This window comes from Podarcis filfolensis, assembly GCF_964270895.1.
Source record: "Podarcis filfolensis genome assembly, chromosome: 3".
NCBI lineage: Eukaryota > Metazoa > Chordata > Lepidosauria > Squamata > Lacertidae > Podarcis > Podarcis filfolensis.
Genome location: NC_139606.1, coordinates 80,698,863 through 80,725,654, shown reverse-complemented (window position 1 = coordinate 80,725,654; position 26,792 = coordinate 80,698,863). Strand labels below are relative to the sequence as shown.

At 42.7% G+C, this 26,792-nt stretch overlaps 2 protein-coding genes and 1 long non-coding RNA gene across 9 annotated transcripts in view; 1 reads left to right on the top strand and 2 right to left on the bottom strand.

The window, feature by feature from the left end:
* Positions 1–11,656, bottom strand: part of SPAST (spastin) — a 34,457-nt gene extending 22,801 nt beyond the window's left edge. For 2 of the 5 annotated variants that reach the window (XR_014545672.1, XM_083604314.1), the window contains exons 1-4: positions 11,283–11,652; positions 10,072–10,871; positions 6,334–6,420; positions 4,005–4,088 (exon numbers count right to left, since the gene is read on the bottom strand). Coding sequence is in view for 4 of the 5 variants with exons in the window: in XM_083604314.1 (XP_083460440.1) it covers positions 4,005–4,088; positions 6,334–6,420; positions 10,072–10,483 (583 nt within the window). In the remaining variant the exon portion in view is untranslated. Of the gene's footprint in view, positions 1–4,004; positions 4,089–6,333; positions 6,421–10,071; positions 10,872–11,282 lie in introns of all 5 variants that reach the window. The other 3 variants (XM_083604317.1, XM_083604316.1, XM_083604315.1) reach the window with 3 other exon arrangements.
* A 2,124-nt stretch (positions 11,657–13,780) lies between these two features.
* On the top strand, positions 13,781–17,951 carry DPY30 (dpy-30 histone methyltransferase complex regulatory subunit). Of its 2 annotated transcripts, none has more exons than XM_083604413.1 (5): positions 13,781–14,102; positions 14,932–14,999; positions 15,083–15,130; positions 16,203–16,345; positions 17,772–17,951. In XM_083604413.1, exons 2-5 carry the CDS (start codon positions 14,964–14,966, stop codon positions 17,842–17,844), a joined length of 300 nt encoding a protein of 99 aa, XP_083460539.1. In that variant the 5' UTR covers positions 13,781–14,102; positions 14,932–14,963; the 3' UTR covers positions 17,845–17,951. The 2 variants fall into 2 exon arrangements, with proteins under 2 accessions (XP_083460539.1, XP_083460540.1); XM_083604414.1 differs by having other exon boundaries at positions 13,938–14,133.
* A 2,582-nt stretch (positions 17,952–20,533) lies between these two features.
* Positions 20,534–26,720, bottom strand: LOC310758312. Of its 2 annotated transcripts, none has more exons than XR_014545701.1 (2): positions 26,526–26,720; positions 20,534–21,971 (listed from the first exon to the last, which is right to left on the bottom strand). It is a non-coding gene; the product is annotated as an uncharacterized lncRNA (long non-coding RNA). The 2 variants fall into 2 exon arrangements; XR_014545702.1 differs by having other exon boundaries at positions 26,564–26,720.
* Between the last annotated feature and the right edge of the window lie 72 nt (positions 26,721–26,792).

The window sequence follows — 26,792 nt, the reverse complement described above, 5'->3', positions numbered from 1 at the left end:
TCACTGGTTCAAATCCCCTCGACGGGGTGAGCTCCCGTTATTCAGTCCCAGCTCCTGCCAACCTAGCAGTTTGAAAGCACGCCAAAAGTGCAAGTAGATTAATAGGTACCGCTCTGGCAGGAAGGCAAATGGCATTTCAATACACTGCTCTGGTGTCAGTGTTCCGTTGCACCAGGAGCGGCTTAGTCATGCTGGCCACATGACCCGGAAAAACTGTCTGCGGAGCGGACAAACGCTGGCTCCCTTGGCCTGTAAAGCAAGATGAGGGCCACAACCCCAGAGTCGTTCACAACTGGACTTAACTGTCAGGGGTCCCTTTACGCTTTACCTAGGGCTTATGGAAACGGCTATGTCTTGTTGATGGAGGGTGAAGATGTTGAGAGATTTCACCTGCATGCTCTAAACTATTTTTATTTTAAAATGCTTGTGTGATGCTTTTCCAGGCAAAGACTATCAAAAGAGATTTACAACCAATAAAAACTACAAGCATTAAAATCAAGAATAAATATCACAGATAAATACAAACTCAGAATTTTAGTAACACAAAAACATTCCAGCTTCCTTAAGTGAGTGGAACAAAAAATTATCTCTGGAAGGCAATTTGAAACAAATGAATATTCTGAAATATTTTGAAAAGCTGACCACCACAGCTCTACTTGGACACAAGTCCAAACTGTGGAGCCACAAAAGACTCCCTCTCTGTCTCCTAGTCATTCACATAAAAGATCTAGGAGGTGAATACATCAAGGGGTCCTCTAACTGAGATATCTGTGCGAGGGCAGGATGGTATGGTGCATGTAGCCTTTTAAGTAACTTTGGCCCAAATCATTTGGAACTTTCAAGGCTAAAACCAGCACTTCGAATTGGGCCTGGAGACATATTAGCAGCCAGTGTCATTAATGAATACAAGTGTTATTGAAGCTGACTGCCATACACCCATCAGAACTCTGGTGGTTATGCTTTGAAGCAGCTGAAGTTTCTGGACTATATTTAAAGATAGCCCCACATACAGTACATTACAATATTAATCTAGTCTAGATGTGACCACAGCATGGATCAGATCTGTGGCTAGGTCTGTCAGCTCCAGAAAGGGCTGTACTTAGTGTACCAGCCAAAGTCAATAAAGTACACTCCGGGATACAAATGTTACCTGGTCTCCCCCAGTCAGTACTGAAGCCAGGAGAACTTGGGTCCTTTAACAGCAACAGTGGGGAGCCTTTGTTGCATGGGCTTTATTTGGCCCACAAAGCATTTTCCGCCAAACCATGCCTACCTGTCCCACACCTGATAGCATTTGCAATGCCAGGCAACTAAAGACACAGCTGCAAAGGAACAATGGGGAGCTTAAAATGCACTCCTGAGTGTTCCTTGGCAAGCAGCACCCATTCTCAGCACCAACTGACACTTTCAGTGAGCCCCTTTGAATTTGTCCTTTCACATGTGTGGTTTGAATTCAAATCACATCTGCAAAAGGGCTTGTTGTCAGTGCCAATCAGATGATCAATGCTGAAAGTGAGCTCCTCTGTTGTCACCTGAATTGATGACATCAGGTGACTTTAAAAGTAGGTGGTCCCTCCCTGCCCCCCCCCAAATAACTCAAGTGAGTTAGTCCTTGATCCAACCCTTGGGCTGGGGGGGGGGGATCCACCCCATTTCAGGGAACAATGCTACCCTGTCCAGTGCTAGTTGTAATCCTTCTTCTGAAGCCAGGAATCTCCAACCAACAGCACCTCTGTCTTGCCTGGATTTAACCTCAGTTCATCAGTCCCACAAATGCCTTCAAGCACTGGTTTAGGGTTTCAACAGCCTCAATTACATCAAAAGATGGCAACAAAACACACAGCTGCATGCTGTCAGCATACTGGTGACACACCTTTGGACACCTTCCCCCAGAAGTTTCATGTAGATATTAAAAAACATGGAACAACAATACAGAGCCCTATGCTACCCCACAAATGAAAAAATCACTATGAAGCCATTATCAGCCCTCCAAACTAAATGTGGTTTCTTTCCATAATTGCACGAAGTTTCAAACAGATTTCTGCTGCTTATAAACAATGCATATTAAGTATTACACTCTATGTCAAAATTATCTATGCAATGGCAATAACTCACCTAAAGCCTTATTAACAATAAATGCTACAATAAAAATTCTTTTAAAATTATAGTTTTTTTTCCATAAAACAGCACATAAATAAAACAAATAATTATAAGATTGACTTTTAAGCTACAGGCATATGCACGCTAACATGTGATCTAAATCCTATCCATTAAATAGAGGGATTCTACTGAATATACAGTATATGCATAAGATTGGGCTACTATCTGGCCTAAGACTTACTGCAAGGGATGACCATGTTAAGCCTGCTGCAGCAAAACAAAGCAGTGTCCTATGGCACCTTAAGGACTCAGTTGCTTCTGTGTCAGCAGGACCAATAAATTACTCGAAGCCCTCATCTCAAGAAGAAAGCAGCAAGATGAATTTGGCGCGTTCCAGAAAAAACAGAGTTACATTTAAACTATGTTGTGGGGAAGAAAGATCTCCTTCCTTCTGTGACTGAAACTCTGAGTAGGACTAGAAACACACTGATGAGGGGGAGAGAATGGAAGAATGGGTGGGAGAGGCAAGAGGTACAGTTATAGCTCAGAAAGACTATTACCGTATTTTTCGCCCCATAGGGCGCACCGGCCCATAGGGCGCACCTAGTTTTTTTTGGGGGGGGATAAAGAAAAAAAAATTATTTCCCCCCCAGGTGCGAGGCTGGGGCGGGGGAAGCCCGAGCTTCCCCCGACCCCAGAACAGGCTGCTATCCACAAGCCTAGGGAGCCCGGCGGGAACTCCCGCCGGGCTCCCAAGGCTTGCAGATATCTGCCCGAAGCCCGGGGCGCACTGCTCAGCGCACCCCAGGCTTCGGGATGCAGGCTGCTATCTGCAAGCCTAGGGAGCCCAGTGGGAACTCCCGCGGGCTCCCAAGGCTTGCGGATAGCTTCCTGAAGCCTGCATTCACCCCATAGGATGCACACACATTTCCCCTTCATTTTTGGAGGGGAAAAAGTGCATCCTATAGGGCGAAAAATACGGTACTTAAGCCAGACTCCTCATACCTAAAAAGCTTGTGTTAACAGAGCACATACTATAGCTATACGATGTTAATTTTATGTTTTTACTATGCTCTCTTGAAAAAAAGTTGTATGTTGTGAATGGCCAGGGAATATGATTAGATTTTTTTTTTTTTTAGTGTGACTCAGTCATCAGCTCTAAAGCTTTACTTAAGTTCCTACATCCAACACTCATCACTGCAATATAGGAATGTGACATGCAGCAAGTTGCATGCATCTCTTACACCAAGAGCAGTCTCAGGAGGCTGCTGGTTTGAGTGGAGATATGCCAGGAGGTGAGTAGGCTGCTTAACATATGGCATGTATCCATTTTTCTGCCCATAGTTAGTTGCAGCAGGAGTGGTTGGGTTTTAAGTAGAAAAACAGTCTGAAGGGGAAGGGTTAAGCAGCCTCTTTCAATGCCATTGTTCCACACAAACTTGCATCCTCCTAAGGCTGGTTTCTTACACAGACTGTCTAGTTTGATTCTTTATTCTTTTTCCTTGATGTAAGAATGACAAACTGTGAATTCACTCAGATTTACTAAAAGAGACCTTTTAAAATGTTTATTTTAGGTGTAACATGGATTTACTTCCACTGGGTGTACCAAATAAATCATCTTTTCAGAGAGCCAACTGAACTCCAGAACTCTAGTTCTTCATCTTCGTAGTGTCTTGAGTCTGTTTTTCTCACAGCCCCTTTAAATCCCTCCACCTAAAAGACCCAGACTCTGCCAATATTCCTGTATCTGTGTCACAGTGGGTATATAGGTTCTATGCAATTAAAATCCAACACTGAGATACCCCTTTCAAAAATTAATAAGCCAGATTAATAAATGTTTCTTAAATATATGCATTATGTAACTATCATTTCCCGTTTTCCAAAATAAAAATATTAAGTAATACCTAACAGCTGCAAACGGTCCTTGGCCATTGCCAAATTTGTCATCATTTTAGACTGGAGACGGCGAGCTCGATCACAATGATCTCCTTAAAAAGAAAGTTAAATATTCAGATTCAAGCATAAGTACAACAGCAATGTTGTCCCACACTATAGCAAAAAAGAGAAGTAAATATTAAAATTACAACTTACTTAAAATATCCATACATCTAGAAGTAACTGACGTAGCAAAAAAAACCCTAACGATGCTCTGCATAGATATCTAACATTAGAACAAGTCTATGCATGCTCTTCTCTCTTCAGGGACATTTGCTCAAATGAGGAAAATATGCAAATGAACAAAGTAGTAAGAACGTGTTCAGACTAGCTGTATTTTCCCATTACATGTGCAATTAGCCTGCTCCCTGTTCATATTTTCTATTCCCTGCCATTATTTCAAAATGCTGATATGGAACTAGCAATAGTATTAGGTCTCTTTCTGACAAGTAGTATGTCAGATTTCTAAACTGATGAAAAAAACATTCTAAAGGAACATGAAGTGCAACCCTTTGGATTGATTTTAGCCCCAGGAATCTCTAAACAACAACAAGAACTTCTAAGATATTAATAAATGCTAACTATTTCCCATGCCACATTTACATTACAATTTTAGTATACTTGTTTTGCCAATTTACAGATAGGATGCCTTCTTACATCAAAATTAAATATGTATTTAAAGCTTTCAACTTGCTTTTAAAAGCAACACCAAAAATGTTAGTGCCAAGGTAGCAAGATTGACGAGCCAAAAAATATGACTGAATTTTATCCCCAGCCCTTCTGAAAAGAGAACATGAACCATCAGCAGAGATACTTTGTAGAACCACAACTGCGACAAACAAAAACAAAATCCAGGTTATCTGTTCAAAATAAAAGTTCAACTAAGAAACAAGTGGTAGATAATATAAACTATCCAAAAAAAGAGTGAACCATTAGCACATGAACCCATTATTATTATTACTATTATTTCTTGAATTTATATACCATCCTATACCCACATGTCTCAGGGTGGTTCAGAGTTATCTGGAAGGCATAGGTGCCAACTTGCTGGGGCCCTGGCTAACCGAGCACCCACAAAATTGCCCATGAAGGGTCTGGGCACCCACAAATTTCGGTGCCAGGACCAAGCTCACTGCATGGCACCCATGGTCATGGAGCCAAGGTGGCACTCCTGCTGGAAGGATTTTTATTCTTGCATTATGTCAAATTTCTGTACGTACTCCATTCTTTTGAAGAACTGGCAACAGACAGGATGATGGCATGGTGGGGAAAGGGGTTAAAAGCACCTGGGCACCACAGAATGCCTTCATCAGACTTTAAGTCATGATAAAACTTATTTCTAAGTTCTGACATGAAAGTTTATATATGCACAGTATTTTGAGCATGTTTCCTTATGGGCAAGCTGCTATTTGTGTTGGTTAGGCCTGAAGGTTCTAAAGAAAAGGTTTGCAATTGTGCTGATCTAAATCACACATGTAGCCCTCCAGATGTTGTTGGACTCCAACTCCCATAAGCCTCGCAGCTATGACCAATGGTCAAGGATGATTTTTTTGGTTATTATTTAGAAAATTTAATGAGTATCAGTTTGAGTATTTCCAAAACAGAGATTTTATTTCAAGTACAATTAGCTGTCAGCAATTAAGGAAGTGTATTGCATTCAACAACTCTGGCCTTGTTCACACATCACATTCAAACATAAACTAAGGTTTAGTTGTTTTTTTATAAACATATTTGTCTACCTCAATTTTGTGAAAAATACCAAAGCCATCTGCAACAATTATAATACAATAAAAACCACATAAACAATTAAAACAGATCACCAGCTGACTACTATGGGAAATGTTTCTTAATTGTCTGCATAAGCCTTACGGCAAAGAAAAATTTTCAGCAAACATTTGAAAGTCAACATGAACGCTACTCCTCTACCACTCCTGCTGCATTGCAAGGAAACAAGCTGTGGTCTGGTGGCTAACATATTTTAAACAAAGTCTGTAAATTTTGCTCCAAATAAGCCCCAACCATAATGCTAAACTAGACCATGGCTTGTTTCCTGGCCATGTAGCAGCAGCAGGAGCAAACAACTAGTGATTAACCTCAAGGAAACCCAAAATCCATGGTAATATGGCTCGAGGTCAGAGGGAAAAAAAATTAACCATGAAAAACTTTTTTTTTAATTCTGCAAAAAAAGAAGATGATTTACTAGGTTTTCTTTACCAATTTCAATTGCTCCTTCTGTTTATTCATTTAAATTTAGGATCAAAATAAGCTCACAGTTTCAGAGACACAAGGTTGGCCTACCTTGACCAGTAACTAGCACAGCTATTCCTTTTTCCAGTTCTTCAATCCCCTTTCTGTACCATTCAACAGCTTGTTCCTTTTGTCCTGCTGAGAAAAAGTTGGTTGCATACTTTCCGTTATGAAGAATGGTCAGAACTACAGACACTGTATAGAGCCTAAGGAAGTTATTTGAAGATGGCTACCAGTATGCACATTCAGACTTCTGTTTTCTCTTCTCCATCCTCCAGCTCCCAACAACCCAAATCTGCTCAACCCTCTGGAACAGATTTTGAGGTTTGTGGGGGCCCGCAGGGGGGCAACTGCTCCACATTACATTGGATCTCAACCCAGTATTAAAACTTGTTCAGAAAGCAACCCAATAACAATATGTGCAGAAAAGTCAGTTACACATCAAGAGTTGTTATGGGATTGATGAAATACAGAATGTTCATATTGTGCTTTTGATTGCTTGCAGCCCGACAAGTAAATCAACTATCCCCATATGCAGATGGAAAGCTAAGGTATACAGATAGTGGTCTGACTAACGCTATCTAGGAAGTTCATGACTGAAGTGACAGGTGACCTCAGACTTTCAGGTTCAGAACTCACCTTGACATTATGCTACTCTGACTGCCTTCAAATTCCATTTTTTGTTTTGTTTTTGTTTTAAAGAAACAAAGTGTCAATAAAGTATTTAGATAGAAAAATGAGAATCTGGATCACAAGAGAATGTGAGAAGTCAATGAATTCACAGTGCCTTGTTTTTAATATCAGATTACCCAAGAGAGCACACTATCAAAGTCTGAAAGTTACCCAATTCAATCCCACACAGGAATGCTGGATCATCCACACATCAGCTGCTACAAGTAAATCCATACACTCCGGAACTCAACAGGATATGGTTATATTAGGTGAACTATAAAAAGCATCTTAAAAGCAAGGAGCTCCAGACAGCTCACATTAGCAAGCAAATCCACATGCCTAGAGGGAGAAAAGCACATCCAAGCAGGGCAATTACCCATTCAATATGTGAGAATTTATTTCAGTTCAGATCCTGAACTGATCAAACCACATTAATATGTTGACACAGTTTGCAATACAGTCCATGAAGTTTTGCCGTAATTTTTTGCATGTGAAGAATCAGCGTGCTATACTAGGAGTCAGTCATGAAGCTTACTATGTGACCCCGGCTCCCGCACTCTCTCAGCCTAACCTATCCTAAACCTACCACAAATTATGCAGTCGAACTTCCCACATTTGGGGAAATCGCAGGGGTCAGCACACCCAGAGTGCAATGGAAAGTTATTTTCATAGGCTTGTCAAACTGTCTTGAGCTCATTCACTTACTTCCTTATCTTGATTCTGCTGAACAAATGAGATAGAAAGGTTTAATCTTAATGTTTCAGATTTGTTTAATTTCTCATACAAAACAATGGGCAATCAGCTATATTACTCCCGGATATTGCTTATTTCTACACTTTCCAGGAAGCCATGTAGTGCCACAATCACTAATTAGGGAAACTAAAAGGGCAACTTGAAAAAAATACCCAATTCAAGCGTATGTTTTGAAAGTGATTGGACACATTTGAATTCACCATCAGTTCCTAAAAATAACAAAATGCAAGAGGTGATATGATAGATGTTTATGAAATAATGCATGGCATGGAGACAGTGGTTAGAGAAAAGTTTTTTCTCCCTCTCTCATAACACTAGAATTCATGGACATCCAATGAAGCTGAATGTTGGAAGAATGAGGGCAGCTAAAAGAAAGTACTTTAGGCAACACATAATTAAACAATGGAACTCACTCCCACAGGAGGCATCAATGGCCACCAACTTAGGCAGCTTTAAAAGAGGATTTTAAAAATCCATGCAGGACAAGGTTACAGTGGTGCCTCGCAAGACGTTTTTTCGTCTTGCGAAGCACGGCTATTAGCGGCTTAGCGGCTATTAACGGCTTAGCGGCTATTAACGGCTTAGCGGCTTTAAGAAAAAGGAAACAAACTCGCAAGAACTCGTTTCGTCTTGCGAAGCAAGCCCATAGGGAAATTTGTCTTGCGGAACGACTCAAAAAATGGAAAACTCTTTCGTCTTGCGCGTTTTTCGTCTTGCGAGGCATTCGTCTTGCGAGGTACCACTGTATAAAGCTACTAGCCATGCTGGCAATGGTCTATCTCAACTGTGAGAGGCATTATGCCTCTCAATACCAGTTGGGTAGAGTGATGTTGCACTCATGTCTAGCTTGCGGTCTTCCAACAAGCAACTGGGTGGCCATTATGAAAACAAGATAGTGGATGAGCCACTGACCTGATCCAGTAGGCTCTTATCATGTTCTTAATGTCAGTCTTAATTCTTGCTTTTGTTACATATGTTGGCAGTCCAATGCTGTTTGTTCAGAACCATAACTTGTGGTAAGGAACACATTTTGGATGTAAAAGGTTCAATCCCTGGCATCTCTAGCTAAAAGTATCTTAGGTAGCAGTGTTGGGAATAACCTCTGCTTGAGACCCAGAGAGAGGTTAGAATCAACCAGTTGTCTAAGTCAGTGTAAGGCTGCTTCAATATATCCAGCTTATTGTATTTAAAAATATTTGTGACTGCTGCATTAGAAAGGCTATTTTTCACTGTTATTCTAAATCACAACCCAATAAGTAAATGGAAAGAGTGGGTCTTGACCTATTACATTAAGTAAAATCTACAACAACAAACCTCACTGCAGTCCCTATTTATTTACAGCATGATTGTTGCTGTAATCACAATAAGTGATTGGTGGTGGAAGACATTTAAAAGATTCGAAAGTCTCTGCACACAGTGTTTTAAAAGCTTCTATCCATGGCTTATCTTTTACCAAAAGTGTCAAACCAGGAAGCATTGAAGGTTACAAATGGCAAACGATTTAGCTTTAAAATATGTGAACTCTCATGTTCTCTCACAAGACTAACAGCTACTGTTTAAGTTACAGTACAGTCAACCCTAACAAAAAAAGGCCTTTCTGAATAGTTTGCCTCCAGAGCTCACCATTCTATACACCCCCCCCTCAGTATTGCCATCTCAAGAATTTGTCTGAACCCCTTAGAAACTTGAATTTGATATGCAGCCCAAACAAGTTAACAGAAGCAGCGGCTGGTGATGGTGTATGATGAACCACAGTAGTACAAGCTGAACTCGGAGAACAAAGAGACTAAGCGGGTAACACAAAGTCTCTTTCACATTCACAGCAAAGCCTCCCTCTACATAGACTCCACCCACCAAGTCCTTCATGTCAGCACCCTCCATACATCCTAACATTCGCCGCCTCTTATGGGATGAATATACCACCACAGGCTTTTCACTCTGGAGCAATTCTACTCTTCAAAGCCCCATGCCTTTTAAACCCCTGCCTATCTAACTAATTGCGCGCGGACTGAACCATCGCTGGCGACACTACAAGGAGGACCTAAAAAAACACTCTTCAGTCCCCTCGACTGCGAGAGCAGACGGGCGACAAGAGCGAACTCGGGAGCCTAAGGAGACACAGCGCCGGGAAGGGGAGGTTGACGGAACTGGGGGGCACCGAAGATGGGGGCGCAGCCATCCGACGGGCGTGAGGCGACGGCGAAAGGGGGCTTCTCCCCGCCGCACGCCCGTCCCTGTCCTCTTGGGCGGCATCCCTTTCCCCTTCCCTCCACCCGCACCGTCCTCAACCGCTCTCAACACAACCGCTCTCCCCCCCCCCCATCCTTTGCCGCAGCCATTTCGCCTCTGCGGGGCCTCCCTTACCGGCCTCGTCTTCGTCGATGCGCAGCGCCGTGGAGATGCACTCGAAGGCGCGCTTGTGGCAGGCTCGCACCGTCTCGGGAGCGTCGCCGGCGCCGGCCCTGGCGGTGCCTTTGGCGGCTGCCATGAGGACGCCGCCGCGGGAGAGGCGCTCGCAGAGCCAGGCGAACAGCAGCCCCAGCTGGAAGGCCAGGAAGCGGAGCAGGGCGAAGGCGGCGAACAGCGGGTACGAGAAGTAGTAGAGGTTGCGCTTGTGAGGGGAAGCCGCCGCCGTCGCCGCAGCTGCCTGTTGCTGGTGGGGCTGGACGGAGGGAGCCGGCCCGGCCCCGGGTGGAGAGGAAGTCCCGGCGGCCCGAGTCGGGGAGCTGGAGGCGGCTAAGCCCTTCTTCTTCCCTCTCCCGCCCGGAGAATTCATTCACCACCGCCGTCGCCATAACCCGCTGCCAGCGACTGACAACAACCAGCCGCGCGGGCCTGCCATGGCACAGGCTACGCCCCTTTCCCTCAGCCCCGCTATCAGGCACAGGGGCACTCGCAAGCGCGCGCACGAGGCAATCGGCGCAGCGACGCTTCCTGAATAAGGAGCGCCGTAACAGCAGCCCTTCGCCGGCCGCCTGGACGCTCTCGTCAATTTGCGCCTGCGCGTACCGCATAAGCGACAATAGGGGGCGTGTTCGGCACTACGGACGGTAGGGGAAGGAGGCGGGTCAACCCGTAAGGCTGCCATCACGCAATGCTTCTCACGTAATTAACGGAGATAGCGGGTTGGCTGCCTGGTGTGTCTCTTAGTGTCGGCGTAAAAGCTGGACCATAAAGAAGGCTGATCGCCGAAGAATTGATGCTTTTGAATTATGGTGCTGGAGAAGACTCTTGAGAGTCCCATGGACTGCAAGAAGATCAAATGCATCCATTCTTAATGAAATCAGCCCTGAGTGCTCACTGGAAGGACAGATCGTGAAGCTGAGGCTCCAGTACTTTGGCCACCTCATGAGAAGAGAAGACTCCCTGGAGAAGACACTGATGCTGGGAAAGATGGAGGGCACAAGGAGAAGGGGGCGACAGAGGATGAGATGGTTGGATAGTGTTTTCGAGGTTACCAGCATGAGTTTGACTAAACTGCGGGAGGTAGTGGAGGACAGAGGTGCCTGGCGTGCTCTGGTCCATGGGGTCACGAAGAGTCGGACACGACTAAACGACTAAACAACAACAACAACAAAAGCCAACACAGTACTAGGCAGGGTTTATGCCCCTCTTCCTCCACACTACATTGCTCCCGCTTTGTGTGGAAGCGGTGCACTCTGGGCAATGTAGTCAGTAAGGGAATACAATGCGTAATGGGAGTGAGGATTTCTTTCTTCTGTCCTCAGCCTGTTGACAGAATGTCAAGTCAAGAAGGGAGGGAGGGAAGGTTTCTACAGATCCCCGCAATTAAAAACTAAACTGAGGGTGTTCGAAGTAATATAAAACACTTAAAATTACATTCTACAGAACGATGCAGCAAAGCATCAAGAGACATATGTGATGCTGGTTATGTTTTTGAATAAAGGACCTATTTAAAACAAGAATTGTCTAGAAGCCCTATTCACTATTCCAATACATTATTTTACCATATGGCTCATCACAATGTCACTATTTCTTCCTATATAATTTCCCATGTCCAGGGGGTAGGCCAGTTGTCTGTTCTGAATGGGGTTGCACTCTTTCTGAAGGAACAGGTATATAGTCTGGGGGTGCGTCTCTGGACCCATGTTTGTCTCTTGGTGTGCAAATTACCTTGGTAGCCAAGCATGCCTTTTACCAGCTTTGCTAGGGCAGCTCTGGCTGTTCCTACGCAGAGATGCTTGGCCACTGTGGTCTTGATATTTGTAACCTCAAGGCTAGATTACTGTGATGTGCTCCATGTGGGATCTATGTACCCTTGAACTTAATTGCAGCGGTGCAAAATGCAGCAGATAGGTTGTTGGCTGGGATATTCTTTCACCATCACCATATAACACCTCTGCTGTAGGAGCTGAACTCGTTGCCAAAAAGCTATCAGGCACCATTAAAGGTTTTACTTTCAGTATTCAAAGCCCTAAAAAAAGTTGGAATAGGTTTCCTAAGGGACTATCTTGCCTCATATAGCCCTGCCTGGCAACTGCACACCTCTAGAGGAGCACTGCTGAGAATACTGTATGCCTCAGAGGTGTGCTTAGTTTGTACTGGAAACAAGGCTCTGAGTGTTGAAGCTCTAGCCCCCAGGAATTAATTACTGCTTGAGATTAGACAGGCGCTCAATGTCTTGATGTTTAGGTGGCTACTGAAGATGTTTTTGAAGACTTTCCCTGAAGTGTGACTCAGTCCTTTTATGGAATATTACTTATTCATATTTAGAAATGGTTTTATTGTTTTTGGAGTGTGTATTATTATTTGTTGTTTTTATCTCATTTTATCTTGTGTACTGCTTTGAGGGCATCAGGCTGTGATGAGGTTATTAATAATAATTTTTAAAAATCAAATAATTGGAAGATGGCATATAAAATATAGACAACCTATCTAATTTCTAGTACACATAGAATGCAATCCTATGCAGAATTAATCACTTTTGAACCTACTGATTTCAATGTAATACCTAACTGTATAGGATCAGTAATGCATTTATATGAAAGCTAATTCCTAGAATACAATTTTCATGTCACAAATAATAATTATAAGCATGTTGTGGAAAAGCAGTGGAAAAGCATCAGTTTGGATTTGCAGACGTTATAATTTGTACCTATCACAATTATGCTGCCAAGGAAAGGCAATCAGATCCATTGTTAAAGGATGCAATTATCTGTCCTGTGGGTCGAATAACATCAGTAAATGGAATATTCCTAACTAGGAGTTTTCCCTCAAAAGTTTGAAAACCTGCAGTTGTTTTTTCTTGATGAATACGGGAGGCAAACTTCAGTCATACCCTGAGAATGAGTACCCTTTCTTCCAATGGTAGGGTTGCCTGGGATGTTAATATTGTATCCCAGCATCCCCTCCTCCTCTTTGTGCACATGGAATGAGTCTGTGCTTTCGCTGCAATATTGATGCTTCTGAGATTCACCTCCACTGCAGGGAATGGGATGATATCATTGCCCATATGTTAGCAGAGCCAAGGGAATATTGGGTTCACACACTCCAATGTAGAGTGACTGATACTCAGCATTTAAAATTAAGTTGCCATGTTGGATGTATCAGCCCTCCTTGTGTTACACTAGAATTAAAGAAACCTGTTGAAGAAAGTAGACTAGAACCTAGTGACTTTCTTACTAGAGTTGCTTTACTACTCAATCCCACCTGGATATCCTGCTCCCTTCATGAGAGAGTTTGCTCTTTCTGTCAATTCAACACAGCAAGCTAAATTAGTGGCTTCTCTGTACAGGCACATTTTGAATTACAGCCCTGGCCCAGTTCCCTTTGAAATTTATGTTCTTTTAATTCGATCCAGCTTTTAAAAGATGCTGGTTGCCATGACCACCAGCTGTTTTACTGCTTGCTTTCCTACATATTTTTTTACATTTTGCACAAAACTTGAGTACTATTTGCTAGACAAGATGATTTATTATTACACAGAATGAAGAAATACTACAATAGAATTCAAACTCATTTGATCGGGGTGAAGAGAAGCGAACAAGTATTCTTTTTTTATTCTGATTTTCACATGCCGGAAACTGAGGACAGCGTTTGTGCGATGAGCCAGCCTCCACGCTAAAGCCCATCCTTTACAGAAGGAGCTGCGACCGAGAGTCCTTAGCTTCTCAAACAAGCGAACCCCCACCCCGCCGCTTCTGCCTTGGCGAGCTCTCTCCACTACGCAGGCGCGCTAGAGGCCCGAATCGCTTACCGCCTGTGAAGCGCGACATTTCCCGGCTCCCTCCTTTACGGCGCGCCGCTATACGACAGCCGAAGTTCCTTGTTTACGACTCGTCTCGCGGATTGTTTCGCTCGTTGCTCCGCGACGGGTGGTTTTTTTCTTGCTGGCTTTTCATCCTCGAACCCAAGAGTCGCTCGGCTAAGCGGAGGTGAGCGCGGGCTGCCGAGCCGCGGACCGAGGTGCGGCGCCCATTCTCCGCTGAGGCAGCCTTGGGGCCGGGGAGCGGGGAAATGGATGTCCCGGGCCGCCTGCTGCCCTCTTGGCGCTTCTGCGGCTCGGGCTCCGGGGGTCCTTCGGGGCCACGAGGGTCGGTTGCCTTAAAGAAAGGAAAAGCAGGCAGGCAGGCAGATCGGGTTGCTCCTCGATCGAATGAAGCTTTTCCTTACGGACGCATAGGCTGCAGCTGCAGGCACGCTTACTCTGGAGTAATGCAAGACCCATTAGAATAACGGGAACTTACAGCTGAGTAAACGTGCGCAAGTTCAAGACGCAGCCATTACAACAGGGATGGGGAATCTGTGGCCCTCCAAATGCTCTTGGTCTGCCATCCCTACCTCTTTTCTGTGCTTCTTGTGGAGGTGGAGGTCAGCAGCATCTGGAGGGCCAAAGGCCCCCCGTATCATTGCTTTTTACAGCAGTGCATGTAGTTGATCCTGCTTCCCCCACCCCACTCCCATTTTTCTGGCTCTTCCTCCCCTCCCCCCCCAGAACATTTGGATAGAAATTAACTTTTCTGCTTAAAATAACTGACATTCAAACCTCTTGATCTTGTTGCTAAGAGATATTTTATTTTTAATTTTAAAAAAATCCCTTAACAGGAAGATATGAAATGTGTCATACCAAAAGACACTTGGAAGTTGTTGGTAACATATGAACTATCAGCTTAAGAGATAGTTAACTATGAACTTAAGAGAGAGGTTTCTAAAACTGGTCACAGTGTAATCAATAACCTTCTGTTTCCCCCCCCTCCCCCAAAGACTACTTCGTATTTGCTTAACTTCCACACATCATGGAGACAGAACAGATTATGGAGAGCCAGCCACAGGTAATGCCAAAACCCCCAACAATACCTGCTTTAGTGAGATTGTGTGTGTAAGAGATATTTTATAATTGTGTGATGCTTTGCAGGTTCCAGAAAATCCTCATGCGGAATATGGTCTTACAGAGAACGTAGAGGTAACTAAGTTTATCATTAGAGTTAACTATTCCCTGTTGAAATTGGGATCTGCTCCATTTTTTGTGATTGTATTTCTTAATTGTAAGATTTTAAACAGTATTGTAAATGGTTGTTGCCCATCCTGGGAACTTTGAGTGAAGGGTGGGTAATAAATTAATAATAGTCTCATCTCGACACACTTAAAGAGTAGAATTTGCTAAAGTTGTTTATTCATAGAATTGAGTGAAGCTAGGGATAGGGGCTTCACTCAATTAGAATAGCTTGTGTGTTAGAATAGCTTGTCTAATACAACTTTACAATCTCAGGTATTTATTATAGAAGTGCCTGAGCTTGTGCAGCTAAGAATGAGAGAGATTTATTTTGCTGTTTTTAAAAGCTTTCATCCTGGCATTAGTATTACAAAGACTGTTGCATATATGAAGATCCTCAGATTGATGTTAACCTATTGAATGTATTTGCATATTTGTGTGCATTTTTTGTGCAAAACAATTTTTATTTCACTATCCAGGTGATTTCACCACCATTCACCTCATCTAGACATTTTTGCTGTAAATCTGTAAAAATCAGGCAATGAAACAGCAATGGCTGTCTCATGGAGCCACAGTAAGCAAACAGAATTTTCAAGGAAACAAACATTTTTAATGGGGGTTCTGCATGGGGTTTTTTTGGAGAAAACATACCGTATTTTTCGCTCTATAAGACGCACCGGACCACAAGACGCACCTAGTTTTTGGAGGAGGAAAACAAGAAAAAAAATATTCTGAATCTCAGAAGCCAGAACAGCAAGAGGGATCGCTACGCAGTGAAAGCAGCAATCCCTCTTGCTGTTCTGGCTTCTGGGATAGCTGTGCAGCCTCCATTCGCTGCATAAGACGCACACACATTTCCCCTTACTTTTTAGGAGGGAAAAAGTGAGTCTTATAGAGCAAAAAATACGGTACTTATTTCACTGAATAAGTAAAACATATGGATTTTTGGTCAATTTTTAGATAGTCCCGAAATGCATGACTTTATATTTTCAACTTAAACACTGGATTGCTGTCTTCATCTAGTGTTTGTTTACATTTCAAGCGAATAGTGGAAAATGAGAAAGCAAGTGCAGAGAAAACATCAAAGCAGAAAGTAGATCTTCAGTCACTACCTACACGTGCCTATCTGGACCAGACAGTTGTGCCTATCTTACTACAAGGTCTTGCAGTACTTGCAAAAGAAAGGTAACATATTTATCTTTCATGATTTCATTCTTAACAACGTTCACAAACTTCTGCTTGCAGTCATTATATAGGCCTAGTTCTTACAAACAGCAAGTGAGGTGGGAAATATATGGCTGGGCTTTACAACAGTGGATAGGAGCTCAGGTGAATGAATTTTGCATGCTAAATAATCATTTGCACATAATAAATGTAGCATTTTGCATCATTAGACCTTACCCCTTGATATGCTTTTTTCAAGCATTTTTGTATGAAGAATAATTCATTCATGTGAGCCCACACTTGTATTTTGAACTGATATAGTCCTGACACTTATTGCCACCACATTTGCTGTGTTTGGGAATGAGACTTTAATGCATTTGTGTGAAGTGTGAAAATTTCTACACAAACTGGAAGAAGTTATGCTGGCTCTGGTCATCAGCCTTAATTTGATAAGCACTATGAACAGCATGATGCAGATGAGTACAGTATCCAGTTTCATTTTAGAGTTAGCAAAGCTAGGATTGGAAGAGGTCTAAAAAGAACGACGGTGGAGATCAAGACTGGCCTGTAGTAAATAGAATACAACCTGACTTGACATGGCTATGATGAGAGACCACAGCATTCATTATCCTGTTTTTTTGTGGGGGGAAGGAGGGGATGAACTGCTACTGGATCACTACTTCTCTCCTGTTATTTCTGTAGGATGAGATGGTGGGAGCTCCTAGAGCCAAGCATTCCTAAATCTACATATTTTTAATCCCTGTTTCCATATGTCTAGAGGGGTACAGAGTAGTTTTCTCTCATTTCCCTTCCCAAGCAGAAGGGGATTAGGATAGATAGTAAGGCTAAAGTAAATAAATCTAAGCATTTCCCCCTCATTTTTCAGGCCCAATAACAACCATGTAATATTATAGTTCAACAGCTTTAAGCCATGCCAGTCCAGTATAGGAGTTAAGGAATTCATTTCCATTTTAAGGAATTTAACACTTGCCCCAAGTTAAAATAAAAAAGCAGATCAAATGAACAGCTGTAAAAATCTGACATTCTTTGAAACTTTGGAATTTAGCCTACCACAGATGAAATTAAGAGAAAAATGCTAATGATATAAGAAATTAAAATGTTTTCACTTGCAACTCTACATTTACCAAGTGCCTGCTACTTATGGCAGAATCCTAACCCGTGTCTACTCAGTTAAGTTCTGTTTAATTCAATGGGGCTTACTCCCAGATAAGTAGGGTTAGGACTGCCGCCGTAATGTATTAAAGTAAAATGTTTTGTGATCCCAAACAATACTCAAGTACTTTTAGTCTTTTTAAATCTACTACATACTGTGGATTCCATTCCTAAAACTACTTTTATGGGGGTAATTTTGATAATTTAATTGAGGTTAAAAGAATTCTTGAATTGGTAGGTATGTACAAAACCACTATTCTCTTTTTATTTTCAGACCACCAAATCCCATTGAATTCCTTGCAGCATACCTGTTAAAAAATAAGGCACAGTTTGAGGACCGAAATTAATTTCATCTTCAGAGGACCATTTGACTGATCAGTATATATGCTAAATAACCATGAATCACTGTCTGATGTATAAATCCTACAACAACAAAAATATCACTTTTGCTCAATTTCTTTAGCCTATTCTTGAGTTATGTCAGCGGCATGGGGAGCTAACACCACTGCTGTGTCAGCAAAATCGACACTGTAGCCTATACATGCACAGCCTTAGAAGAAAGGGGAAAGTATACAACACAGCGAAAATAAAAAGTTTTTTGCCAGTGGGAGGGGCCAGGAGGTACAACAAGGACAGACACAAGCTGATGACAGCAGCCTTGGGCGGCTTGAGTTGAAAGCGGGAGCCAGACAGCTTTTGTTATGCAGTCACATCAGAGACAAAACAGAGAGCCATACTCGGTTCACCAGATTAGGAGTCCACCACTCTTAACCACTACATCACACTGGCTCTCATTGCTTCCTTTCTCATTCCTTCCTTCCCACCCCCACCCCCTGCAACCAGCTGATTGTCATCAGCAGAACCTTCTGACTTGTGCAGTCTGAGAGGCCTCCCCTTCACAGTCCAAAGAATGAGCAGGGGGTCGACTGTCCCATAGCCCATCAAGCTCCCGACTATTTCCCCGAGTCCTATCCTGTGGCTAGCTAAGCTAGACTATACCAGTGTAGAGGAAAGGGAAACCTAGCAATGAAGATACAACATGGCAAATGTCGAAGCTATTGTTATAAAGGATCTAAGGCAGAGTTGGCATCAGACATCAGTTGGCACCTCAAACCACACTAGTGGTGTAAGGTAAAGGTAAAGGGACCCCTGACCATTGGGTCCAGTCGTGACCGACTCGGGTTGCGGTGCTCATCTCACTTTATTGGCCGAGGGAGCCGGCGTACAGTTTCCGGGTCACGTGGCCAGCCTGACTAAGCCGCTTCTGGCGAACCAGAGAAGTACAGCCCATTAAATAGTTTTTATTAAAACAAACAAACCAGTGCATCAGTTACCAGATCCAAAGAACAATTGTCTGGTGGATGGATCTAACTTAAATGGGAACAGTAATGATTTCAAGCTGAAGAATAAAGATTGCAGCACAAAAACAAATATAGTAATAACTACATATTAAAAGAAAGTGCAGGCTTCATTGCCTAGATGGCAGTGGACACAAGCCCTATTCATTTACTTGGGTATTCATAGGCCACCTCTCAGGGTTAACCGGGGTGGGTCATGAGATAAAAGCTCATTAGAACAAATCACAAAATCACAACCAAAATATTAAAATGTTATAATGACAGCTGCAGTTAAAACATGATCGTTGACAGTAAAAATACAACATTAGTGTAAATACAAAAACCAAGCAGCAAAGAATAAATCATTAAAAGCAGCAGTTAAATGCAGAGTGTTAAAATGTCAGTTTTGAGGAAAGCGTTTTCAAAGTCTGCTTAAAAATCACTGACAGGGAATAAATGCACCCATTTAGGGAGGAAGTTCCATAATCAGGAGACCAGCACTGCTCAGTAAGACATCTTTGACTACGCTGATCTAACTTATGATATAATAAGTAAAAGTATTGCTAAATATAAACTTTTGGATTTTTTTTGTCCGATGAATTAAAAAAACTCCATTTATTATATTTATATAAATCTTATTGTTACATGTCCCCTTTGGTGATACTGGAGGAGATGACAGAGAACTCTCACTTAAAAAAATCTCTGTTCATTTTTAAAGGGCATTTTTTATTTAAAAAATAATTTATAACAATAACACACTGTAATCAAAATAGCCTCAGTACTCTTATCTTTAAACTCCACTGATAAATAAACTATTAGTTGATAAGCTTGTACCCCTGAAAGATAACACAGCCTTTTGAAGAATACAGTGGTGCGTCGCAAGACGAAAAGAATCCGTTCTGTGAGTCTCTTCATCTAGCGGTTTTTTCGTATTGCGAAGCAAGCCCATTGACGGATTAGCGCTATTAGTGGCTTTTAGCGGTTTAGCGGATAAGCGGCTTAGCGGCTTAGAAAAAGGGGGGGAGGGGAAAAAACCCGCAGGAACTCGCAAGACATTTTCGTCTTGCGAAGCAAGCCCATAGGAAATTCGTTTTGCGAAGCACCTCCAAAACGGAAAACTCTTTCGTCTAGCGAGTTTTCCGTCTTGCGAGGCATTCGTCTTGCGGGGCACCACTGTAGTGTTACCCATGTTCTCTGCAAATACTTGGTTTATTATTTTAGCCATAACGTTTCATACTTTTCAGTATTACGTAGCCTCCCATATGCTGAACTTTTCTAGCATCTGTTATCATTTTACTGTAAAACTCTGCTTGTTCCTTTCTCATGTTTCTCCAGCAGCTAAACTGTTTTCTAATACAGATATTTATTTTTATGCTTCAGTATGTTCAGCCCTTGTTTCTAATTAAGCTCCTGGGTACTGCAGGCAAAGCAGCAGCCAGGAGAGGGACCCCTTGAGAAAAAAGATTAAAGCCATTTTACACAAATGATGCTGAACTAGGGTTGAAAGATTACTGGTGTTTATTTCTGTCCAAACTGAAAAACCCGTATATATATTTTAAAAAGCCTCACTGTTGTGCCATGCTATTTATTTTATTTAAAAGTTCTCTCTCTCTCTCTCTCTCTCTCTCTCACACACACACACACACACACACACACACACTCAGACATATATATTAATATTTCAAAAATCACCAAACAGTACACAGATATACCACTTTTAATGCAAAATAAAGCAGCTTACAGGGTTAAAAGCAGCAACACCTAACACTGTACATTATGGATCAGCTGTTTTAAGCAGCTGATTTGGGGTGTTTCAAGAGAAGGAAACGGGGGGACCTGAAGCATGACTGGTTGTGTAGAAGAATCGCAACAGATCCGTCTTGTCCTGCAAGCCACACCTGCTGAAATCTGGTCTTCTGAACAACTATTAAAAGTGCAGGAGCCCTATCCTCTCTTTTACCTAGCCGCCTTACTCTGTACCTTTTCACTGAGTGCTTTCCTCTTATCACTGTCATCTGAGCCGGTTTGTAAGGATCTGTGACTGAGGGACAGGTTGGGTCTACAGCCAAGAAATCTGCTTTCAGTGTCAGATGTCTTTCACAGGCAACTTAGATGAGCAGAAGCACTTTCCAGGCAAAGCCATCATTGGATACAACCTGCATAGGTTTAACATAGCACCATATACCTAGTCAAAGAATATTTTTTTTCAGTTTGCTACCTCAAGGGGGCATCTAAAAATAGACACAAGAATCAGCAGAAAGGGAGGAAGATGGTGGCAGAGTTGAGCCTTCGGAGATTACAATTACTTAGATTTTAGAGTTGGAAGGGACCCTGAGGATAATCTAGTCCAACCCCCTGCAATGCAGGAATATGCAGCTGCCCCATACAGGGATCAAACCTGCCACCGTGGTGTTATCAGCACCACACTCTAACCAAATGAACAATCCAGGTACTTCAGCTCTGTGTACTTCACAGTTTAGACAGAGGAAGATTTGAAGCAAGAATACATGGAAGTATCCTGGCCAAGTGCATAGTTCATTTTTCCCTCTCTCCGGTGTAAGTACAGAAACTCCCTAATCTCAGAAGGATTTCCAGGTAGTGTAAATCTAGACTAACTTGAGTAATAACATTTATTTTTCCATAAATGAAGCAAGTAGTACAATGCAATGGCTTCCATCTTTCTTTAGCTCTGGAATTTACCATTGTATTCCATGCAGTGGCGCCGGCTCCTAGGGGCTGAAGCACTGTGGGATCCCCTGATTTTTTTTTTTTAAGCAGCTGGGCCCCCTCAATGTTCAGAGCCCCCCCCCCATGACGTCAGTGCATCAGGACATTGTGCACAGGCCCCCTCAATCCTCTGGTGAAGGTGGCGCCTCTGATCTCATGAAACACCGAGACTAGATGGTGGTACATCATCTGTGGCACATGAATAAATTGTTGAATTCGACCTGAAAAGCACTCTGCAGAGAAGTTTCCAAACAATTCAGAGGCCATGCGCTTTTGAGATCAAACTGGTATTTCAAAGACCAATCTTCTTAACATCCCTGCCAATCTTTAGTTCAGCTGCCAGGCACCATCAGCATTCCAATCATTCAGCTGTCATTCATGTCAACATATCTTAGTATATGATGTGTCACCTGTTATCCAGGAAGGACAGATGGAAGAAAACACAAATCAAAGTTGTACATTGCAAAAGGGCTTGTTAGGTAGGTCTTCTGCAGGAAACATGAAGCCGTAAAAGAAACTACATTTCTGACTGTCATGGAAACAAGAAATTTGAGCGACTCTGAAAGGGGTTTGCTTTTCTAACACAACAAAGCACAGCTCTGTTTCTGCTGTGGTTAACAATGCTAGGATGTACGATAAAATTCTTGCAACACCTGATAGAACCAATAAAGCAGAGTGTTTGAGGACCCTAGTTTGTTCCTGGTCCTTGAAAATGGGTGCGTGTGCATGTGCTGGGGAACCATCCTTTGCATTTTGTCCTCAGTAGGCCTGCCAGCTTTCACTCTGATGTCTCAAGTCTTCAAGGCATAGTGCAATCTGTTTTGCATTTTTGAAAATGCAGCAAATCCTCTAAGCCCAGCAGTGCTGATCCAAGATGCTGCGCTACCTAAAGCAAAGCCTAATGGCACCCCAACCTCGCTAGGGCTAATGCTTGACAAAATCTCCCTGCATAATTCAGGCACTGATTCCTGCTGTCCCCTATCTTCCTCTGCCCATGCCACCAGAAGCGAGTCAATTCAGCCTGCTACATAGCAGAACCAGCCAAGGGCCCTAGCAGGACAGCACTACCGGCTGTAGTTTTCTATAGACGAGAACTCTGGAGATTTGTGATGTGTAACAAAAAGGGAAATGCCACCAAGAAAAGAGTGACCCTTTAAAAATCACAACCACCTGCATTATCTCTCTAGCTCTGAAGCAGAAGGCACTTCAGAGCTACGGGGTTTATTGAGAGCAGGGAAGGAACATCCTTCAAATCTGCCTGTCCTCTGGAGCCAGAATCAATCAAGTAATTCCCAATACCTTTTCACAAATCTCTGGTCTGGACCCAAGCTAGTTAAAACACTCTGGTGAGATGATCCTAAGTCTGCAAAGCACTTAGTATTTATTAAGGAGTCAAAGTGAGAAAGAAATAGTAGGTTGCAGCAAAGCAAAATATCAGCAGTCTGATATAAATAATTCTTACACTTGATATGGAGCCTAAAATCATTTTCAGTAACTCTCATATGAACATGAAGCATCTTTTGGCATGCTAAGGCTGAGCTTTCCCAGGCCAAATGAAGATGGAGATAAAAGCATGTTCAAAACAAGCTATTTTATGTTGTTCCAGAGGTAGCAGGACTGGCATAAGGGAAAACAAGTGGTCGAATAAGGTACAGTACTGGAATTTTCATGTTCCCCACTTATATAGCAATAGTGATACTTAATACACTATTTAGTTTGGAGGATAACTTGTTTATCAACCACTTATCCTGATTTGCTTGCATAAAGTTGACACAGATGTTATATTATGCCTGCTCTTTATCTTCATTCTAATCTGTTTCTGGGGAGAGTGCAACAATGTGCATTCACCCTAATTTCATCCGGATAAGTTTTCACAGAGGTTATAGGTCTACCTGTCAATCTGTCATTATTTTCAGTGCATTTCCCAATACTCTCCTTTTTAAAAGTGGATTTGTTGTACAGAGTGCTTTAATCCAGAGTGATTTAGTTGCACAAACCTAAATTTCCAGTACACAATTAAATCCCTCTTGCAAAACAGGGACATTCTGCAGGCAACCCCAATCGAATCCCATCGAAAAATTGGCCAAGCAATTCCAGTGACAAAGAATGTGATTCTCATAACAACTGCTTGCGCCTTCAGTTTCTCAGGGAGTTTTAGCAACCCTTAACTGGCATAAGTGAAAATTGCTATTTGTAGCACTCTGCCTTTGTGACCTTCCCTACTTCCAATTCACAGGCCCCTAATGATATTTTTTAATTGAAAGCATGTTTTGCAGAGGGGGTGGGGTGGGAAAGAGAATGCTTATAGTGTAACAGGATTCTGAATTTGTGTGCGTGCGTGCGTGCGTGCGTGCGTGCATGTGCTTGCACACACCATGTATTTCCATGGTGAATAATGATTCTGCAAAATAAGTGTGTGGGAAATGGAGTCATAGCATTGAACTCAAAGCAGCATGTTCCAATAGAACCACAAAACTACAAGTCAGAAAAAGCTATTAATACAGATAAATAATAGGTTGAGCACAACACTTTAAAAACCAGTTCTTCTTCAGATTTTTGCTGAACTGCCCAAACCTGAATTTTTGCTGAATCGCAAAGAATCAATCCATCTTCTATTATCATGTCTGATTATCCTAAACATTTCAACAGCAATCAACACAGGAGCAAATGTGTGGTGATAAAGGGTCTCTCCATTAAATAAAAGGGATTGCATTAATTATCAGTTTTCTTGAAAGGATAACCAGTTTGGTGACTAATGCTCCCAGCATGAGGTATTTATATATTGGATTGTTTGGGGATTTAGGTTCAATGCCATGACTACCAGCACAAGGGACATATAATTATGTCACAAAGCAATTCAGAATCTAGTTTGAACAGTTACTGGCGAAAGATTTGACTAATCTATATAGCACATCTCAAATGTTCAGATTATTTCATGCGTAGTATTTTTGTAATCCCAAGAGCCCTGCAAGGTAGGCCAGTATTATTATTCCCCTATGCTGGTTGTGTGAAGGGCCCAATCAATATACAGTTCTGGGTTCAGAAAATCCTGTTGGTACTCCAGATGTTCCTCCATTTGCTAAAATAATCTTGCATGAAAACAGAGAATAAGCAATACCTAAAGGCATCACTACACAGGACACTTGATATGCTGATTTCACATATCCAGTCCTCACAGTGCCCCCCCCCCCCGATAACAAGTTGCCTAAAATTAATAGAGTTGTATGTAATCCAGCTGGATCCTATGCATGGCACACTTACAAATAAATTACACTAAGCTCAACATCAAGTTAAATTGCTTAACAGTGTGATCATGTGCATGTAAACTCAGACGCCTCACTGAATTCAATGGGCCTTTCAGGTATAGAATTGCAGCCTAGGGCTCAAAACTTTAAAAGTCTGGAGAACAAAAAGCTCTTGCTCCCAAACAAGTCTGCACAGCATTGCTACCTTAAACTGAACACTCCAGTCCATTCATTTAAAATGTGCAATGCTTGTTGCTTACTCCACCTTAAGCCTTTGGGTAAGCCACAAAGGTTTCTGGATCTGAACCAGTGTTTCCAGTATTTCCTGACTAACATTAACCTAAAGTTTAGCAACACAGTGTTTAGGTTTTTAAATTTTAAAGGATATTCAACCCTGAATTGTGCTACTAGATTATTTCATGGTTACCCAAATCCAGCCACATTTGCTACTTCCCATGAATTACAGTATCAGCCTATTTGCTGACTGGAACTAGTTGTTCATATTGGGTTACTACATCCAACATTTAAAAAAATCAAGGGTATTGTGAAGCTGTGGGTGCATGTTTGTACTTGCACAGACCAAGCTTTGATAGATGGGATATTCCAGAGTAAAGCAGAGACTCCCTCCCCTTTGGCTTTGTTGCTCAGCTTTTCCTCTGCTGACTTCCAGGGCTCTGCCTCCTTTTCACTCCCTCTCTCCAATCTAATGACGTTCCATGTTCACTCCCCCTCCCCAGTTCAGTCTTATTAGCTATTTTGGAAGAAGAGGCCTTTGAGGGTTGCTGGTGTCTCCATGGCAGCGGTCCAATAATATACCAGATGACAAATTGGGTGGGTGAAGAGCTGAAGAGGATTAAGTGGCTGCCTTTGTATAACCCACCATGATCCAGTTTCATCTCCCTCAAAGTGAACCTAAGCATGCAACTATAAAAACGGTGTGCATTTTACACTTCAGTCCTCCTGTCACTGGATTATTCAACTCTTAAACATTTGTTTACATGCTTGCAGGACTGCAAATTTGGAACTTGTTAGTACTCTGTCACACAGCCGCTCCTGAGCTCAAAACTCACGCTGCTTTCTGAAATGATTGCACTGACTTGGCCACAATTCCTTCCTGCCTTTTTGTCCAGGATGCAAGATAAAGCTTGTGGTCCAGCCCTCCATTTTAGAAAGCTGTCCCTATGGCAAATTTGATTTAGGGCCAGCCCAGTCCATTTTGTCATTCTGAACTGCTTCAAAGCATAATGCCCAGCAGTGTTGCAGAATACACTAGGTTGCTCTTGGATTTCAAAGAGCTGCTTCATTTGGGAGAAAAGACCTGAGCCAGAGAGACCTTTGGTCTTAAAATACTGTAATAAAGTGAAGCCTTTTATGTTCTGAACAGTGGAGGCTGTGGCTGCCATCGTAAAGTATCTCAGGCGTGCAGTGTGCTCTATTCTAATCCACACCCTACAATTAAAGCACATCTTAAGCACATGGCTTCTCCCCAAAGAATCCTGGGAACTGTTATTTACAGAATTGCAGAGCTACCATTCCCAGCACCCTTAACGAACTACAGTTTCCAGGAAACTTTGGGGAGCGAGTCGTGTGCTTTAAATGTAGAAGGTGGATGTGATTACGCACTACTTCTTCCACCCTGAACCCTGTCTCCATATTAAAGAATAGTGGAAAGAGAACGGGTCGGAATAGAAGCGGAGGCTGAAAGAACAACCACATTACTTCCGGCGCCCAACGGCACTTCTCGTTTCAACTCTTACGTAGAGCCCATTCCGCGACGGGGGGGGGGCACAGGGGCTCCCGCACAAGCCTCTCTCCCGGCTGTCAGGACGAGCAGCCGGGCGGCTCCACATGCCCCTCCGACCCCGCTCCCCGCCCGGAGGCCCTTTCAGCAGCCAACCTTCCCCCTCTAATCTTCCCTTCACCTCAGAGACACAGCCCCGCCAATCAGCGAAGGCCAGAAGCCATTGCCACGGCAACTCCACTCGG